The sequence below is a fragment of the Raphanus sativus genome, chromosome 4, assembly GCF_000801105.2.
Source record: "Raphanus sativus cultivar WK10039 chromosome 4, ASM80110v3, whole genome shotgun sequence".
NCBI lineage: Eukaryota > Viridiplantae > Streptophyta > Magnoliopsida > Brassicales > Brassicaceae > Raphanus > Raphanus sativus.
The window spans coordinates 29,165,920-29,171,919 of NC_079514.1; the positions used below are offsets into that span (position 1 = coordinate 29,165,920).

The 6,000-nt window shown below is 33.2% G+C and overlaps 1 protein-coding gene across 2 annotated transcripts; it reads left to right on the forward strand.

Annotated features, from left to right (window-relative positions):
• Positions 1 to 1,295: 1,295 nt before the first annotated feature.
• Positions 1,296 to 3,131, forward strand: LOC108850609 (uncharacterized). Of its 2 annotated transcripts, none has more exons than XM_057008520.1 (4): positions 1,296 to 1,754; positions 1,834 to 2,206; positions 2,303 to 2,494; positions 2,669 to 3,131. In XM_057008520.1, exons 2-4 carry the CDS (start codon positions 2,061 to 2,063, stop codon positions 2,799 to 2,801), a joined length of 471 nt encoding a protein of 156 aa, XP_056864500.1. In that variant the 5' UTR covers positions 1,296 to 1,754; positions 1,834 to 2,060; the 3' UTR covers positions 2,802 to 3,131. The 2 variants fall into 2 exon arrangements, with proteins under 2 accessions (XP_056864500.1, XP_056864501.1); XM_057008521.1 differs by having other exon boundaries at positions 1,299 to 1,754; positions 2,874 to 3,126.
• The last annotated feature ends 2,869 nt before the right edge of the window (positions 3,132 to 6,000 follow it).

Sequence of the window (6,000 nt, forward strand, 5' to 3'; positions counted from 1 at the left end):
TTAGCAAATGTCAGATATTAGACATTTGGGTTTGAATTTGAATTTTATTAATTGGATACTATGTCCATTACTTATTCATATAAATTTTATTCATAACTATCTTTATGTTTGTATAAACATAAAATGCAAACCCAAATTAAAAGAAATATTATTTATGTTTGATTTGGTCAAATATATAATATATTTTTATTGCTAAGTCATTAAAATTGAATCGAAAGAAATTATTTTTTTCTTAATGACATCATTGGTTTTTTTGACTTGAATGACTCCATTGCTCTCTTTTATGTTATGACTTTTGAAAAGCATAATGTGATGTTTGTATTTTCTATATAAATTCTTGTGAGTCATTTAGGAAGGAGGAGTATAGACACACGTGAAAACCAACAACAAAATACAATTCTCCTTTGTCGAATAGTGATGTTTTATTTTTTTATTTTTTATTTTATTTTTGTGTCTACGAGTACAAAAAAAAATTAGATTTCATAGATTTTGTTTTCGGTGATGGTAAATAAAAATAATGATGCAGTTGTATCCTGAGAATCTGAGCACTATAAAATCGTCACACTATAGAACGTTTAAAGATTTAAGAAAAGAGATTAATCATCTAGACTCTGCAATTTTTTCTTTATTCATTAAGAGATCTGTTGAATTTCAAGTATTCAGTTTCACTAATAAGATACGTAAAGACCGGTTTATATATGATATGTATAAAAACTTTTATAGTTGGGGTGAGCGATATGATAATTTTGATTTTTGTTTTTATTATTTTCATAAATATTAGTTGTCTCCCGTTGTAGTAAAATAAAGTTTTTACAATAGAGCCAGAAGGTGGTAGACCAGGTGGCCAGCCAGGTGGCATGGAGCCTGGTGGTGGTGGGCCTGGCGGCCAGCACCCTGGTGGCGGTGGTCCGCACCCTGGTGGCGGTGGTGGAAAAGGCGGCCAGCGAGGCATGGTTTATTCTCTGAACTCAAAGTGAAACGATGTGTTGCTCCAGTTTGTGGACAGATTTCTTTATAAATAAAGATCATCATAACGTGTGGGGACTATTAGATGCAATGAAAAAGGTAAGGCTAGTTATTTTGGAGCGGATAAGCTTTTTTTTTGTTTTTGACAACATGGACGGCATAGATTTTTTTTTTTTTTTGAGAAAGGGCTTTTTATATATATATATATATATATATATATATATATGAAACTACAGGAAGCCCAATGGGCAGTTTGGTTGGCAGTAGCCAAATAATAACCTTACAATTAAAAAGGGGAAGACCCAATTTAAAAAGAAGCCCAAAAGGCAATTGGAAAATATCGATGATCACGAAGCGTCTTCTTCAGTTAGAGCAGAGTAAATGGTATCAGTGGCGAGATATGCTATGGGCTTAACCACACCTGCATCATCTTGGAAGATAATGAAGGAGACGATAATCGTAGGCTGGAGATCCTGTTCTTGATCAGTGATGTAGCGGCAGAGACAATCAAATCTGAGGAACGGAATTGCTGACGGTGAAGGCGGCTGTTTCGCTCCATCCAGATGAAGTAAATTGCCGATTGCCAAGCCAATAATGCTAAGATACGGAGGTGTTTCGGTCCAGTTAGCTGCTGCATATGGTTGATAACCTGGGGCCAGGAAGTAATAGGAGTGCTTCGAGCTCGCATGGCTAGTGATCCCCATATTGAAGCCGAGAAGGAACATGTGAAGTAGAGGTGATCTCTTGACTCATTTGCAGAGTTGCAGAGAAGGCAAAGAGGGCTAGTTGTAAGTCCCCATCCGAGAATACGATCCTTTGTAGGACATCGATTTAATACCACTAACCAAGTGAGAAAATTGTGCTTAGGTATACCTCTTGGCGACCAAACGCAGGCTGCCCAAGGAACCACCGGCTGATGAGTCTTGATGAGGTTGTACACTTGACCTGTGGAGTAAGTGGAGAGTTCTTTCCCGTCTGGAGCCCATACAAATTTGTCCTCCTCTAGCGTCAAAGCAATGGTAGTGAGATAGACTTGTAGGTTTAGTTGAGGTTCTGATCGAGGAGAGGGGAGCTGCCAATTCCCATTACGGTAGATGGTAGATAGGATAGCATCGTGTCTGATTCCCAGAGCCGTAGTGGTTGAGGCATTTAGGTACTCTCTGAGGTTCCCAAAAGGGCTCCAGTTGTCAGTCCAAAACCTTGTTGATCTACCATCACCAACCTTTACCTTGATGAAATTGTAAGTTTGTTGTCTCACTCTCAAGAGTTTTTTGATCGCATAAGAATGGGATTGCTTTTCCTTAATAGTCCAGAAATTGCTCTTGTTATCTTGTAGGATGCTCTTTGTGATCCAAGCAACCCAAATAGACCCTGCGCGAAAGAAGAGGAGCCATACTAGCTTGATGTTGCACGCTACATTCCATTGCAGGAGATCTCTGATCCCAAGTCCTCCCTCATTCTTCGCCAGTGTCACTGTTTCCCAAGAGACCCGAGCAGAGTGGTGGCCCTCTGTAGTGCCTTTCCACAGGTAAGCCCCACAGATCGAGTTTATCAGTTTAATACATTTCTTTGGGATGGTAAACGTAGAGCACCAAAAATTAGAGATTCCAGAGATGACTGTATTGATCAGTAGCAGTCTCCCTGCAAAAGAAAGTGACCTTGCACTCCACGAATTGACCTTTTTCTTCACTTGTTGGATCAGAGGATCACAATTAGACAAGGATAATTTCTTAGTGCATAAGGGAACTCCTAAATACCTCACTGGAAGCACTCCATGTGTTAACCCCACCTCTGATATGATCTTGTTAACTCCACTGGACGGCATAGATTGTTGATCAACTTATTTTGCATAATTCAAACTGGTAAGTGCTCTTCAGATTGTTTTTTTCTCTTTCGTCTCTCTTCAGGACCAGTTTTCACGAGGACAACAATGTTCATGTAGAGGCAAAATGCTCAACGGAAGCTCAAGTAAATTAATTACTAAGGTTAAAATCAATAAATAAAATTAAGACAAATGAAATAAGATGAATGGAATGTAGTAAAAGTGGAATATATTTATTCCATTTATTATGAAATGTTTTACTTTGTATTTTGTTTAGGTTTTTTTCCCGTAGAGTTGATATAATGATTATTCTTTTCTATTCATATTAAATAGTTTACAAAAATTATGAAATTAGTAAAATTGATCATTCCACATAACTTCATTCCAACAAGTAATCTAATTTTTATTACGTTTATTTTAATTTCGGTTTATTTTAATTAATGAATTCCAAATAAAATCCTTAAAATACTTCATCTATATGATCATTAGATTATTCGTCAGTCTCACCTGCAAAAAAAAAAACAAAGAAAAGTGAATAACAAGAGAGTCACACGGTTAGTGAAGTATGTGATGCTTTGGATAAACCTGAACATAGCATTCCGAATTTAAATAATTTAATCCTAACATTAAACAAACACATCTCCTAAAACGCCCAAAGAATAAGCAAGGATCTTAGTTACGAAATTAGTCCTCGCACATCCCCAATAGAGGTCATCCTCTACGTAAGATTCACATATGGGACTAGTGCCCCCACACACCACTAGAAGATGCTTTATCGACAACATTTGCTATGGCTCAACAGGTCGACTAAGCTGACCAACAATCAAACTCGTCTCATTTTCCAATTACATCTATACTATTAAAGTACAAGCATGTTTTGAATTTTTACTTTTTTTACCCCACCGAAGAATCTTAAATTTGTATTTATTAAAGGTATTCTGGACATTCTGCGCCAGTTTCTTCTTAATTATTTTTTGGTTTGTCATTAATCACCGATTTCCTAATTTAATTTCGGCCTGCGATTATTTCTTTGTTTGATACTTCATCGATTATTTCCATGTTTGATACTGTTATTAACCACCGGTTTTCTAATTCTAAAATTATTAATTTTGACAACAATCATTATCATTTAGAACGATTTTGAAAAATATAAATATATTTTAAACAAATTTTCAACTTATGATCACCGAATTTGTCTTATCATTAGAAAAAATCACAATATTAAAAATACCGGGTTACAAACCGGTAATTCGTTCAACCGCAGGTCCGAGTCGGGTTTCAAAACACCGATCAAAACTATAAAACTGTTATATTGATTTATATTTAAAATATCTGATTCAAAATTAAAAACCTAAAAATACATGTACAATATAGTTTTAACCGAACATAAACCCGGATATAAAACACATATATGAGACGGGTTATATAAATGCATATACAAGACGGATTATATAAATGTGATTATATAAAATTTTCACCAAACATAATCCCGCGCTTTGAAAGCGCGGGTCAAAATCTAGTTTCTTATTATATATCCTCCTACATTTAACACATGAAGCGAATAATATTGAATCTTCTAATTCCCTATTTCTACTTTAAGAGAAAAAACATAATATTACTATAATAACGCATAATCCAAACCTCTCAGTTCAAGCAGACTGAACATATTACAATTAAATTATGCATAATCTAAGTTCTAAATCGTGTACGTGAAATTACGAGAATATCTTCCGCATTAGAAAATCTGGAAAAGTTATGTTTACAAATTCCCGTTTCTTGAACAGATTCTAAATATGAAATCAGAGCAAAAAAATCAAGTCCAAACGAATTTCAAATGACGAGAAATGAGCAACGTGTAGTCTTGCCAAAGTCATAACTTCCTATAATTTACACTTTACAGCAGTAGCTTTCAGTGTACCCTACACTGATCTGTATCCAAGTCCTTCAAATGCCTTATCAATCTGCAAAAAAAAAACACACATCATGATAAGTTGGATGAAGGAATAAATGTGGTTGAACCTGAAAAGTCTGAGGAACCTGCCAAGCAGTAACCTAAGGAGAGGAATGAAGAACCTGCAGAAGGGAACCTTCTGAATACTAATGCTATAATTTTATATATTAATTATTTATGATTTTATCAATTTATAATTAGATACATATTTTGAAAGGTTTTAAAATTTATTTCTCACCAACTTCAAAATTTCACGGTTATAAAAGTTCATGAAAAGTATATACTTTTTCAGTAAACAATTTACAAATAAAGCAAAAATAAAAATTACTAATGGTTTTGGAAATAATACCCACAGACATTAATACCCACTAATGGTTTTGGAATTAATTCCAAAATTACTAATGGTTTTGGAATTAATACCCACAGACAATGGAAAAAGAAAAAAGAAAATAAATATTTGGTAATTTTGTGTTACCCGCTAGGAATAGAAAAAAAAAAGATATACTTCCTCTATTTTTTATTCTAAGTAGTTTTGCCTAAAAACACAAGTATTTAGAAAAATCCATTTATAACTCTATCATTTAATTAAAGAAAAAAAAAGAACCAATAAAAATCACATTTCTAACTTTGTTTTCAACTTTTTATTTAAATATTATTTTATTAATTATTTTTTGCATTGGACTTTGAAAAAAAACTTACATTGTGAAACAAAGAAAAACCTCTAAAACTACTTATATATATAGAAACAGAAGAAGTATAATTTATCTGGTTTTACTATGTACTAGATGATAACCCGCGCCCTGCGCGGGATGAGTTTTCTCAAAAATGTTGTATTTAAATATTATAAATAACACATATTTTATTATCAATAACCATTTTTACATTTGACTAGTGATGGACATTCGGGTACCATTTACTTCGGTTTTGTTCTGTTGGGTTGAAATCTTTGCCGATTCGGTTTAGATTTGGTTTGGGTAACCCATTAAAATCATTTAAAAATATTAAAGTTCATACATACTTTAAATTTTCAAAATATAAAAATAAAATAATATATAACATATAAATTTCAATAATGTATGCCAAATACATAATATTAACATAAAATTGGTTTAGCTTAAATATTTGAATAGGAAATCAATAGATATTTTAAATACTTCTGATGTCTTGAGTACCGTTTAGCTATTTTAAAATATGTATTTTAAACTAATTTTATATATTTCCAAGAATTGTGGACAACTTAAAAATATCTTATATATTTTGT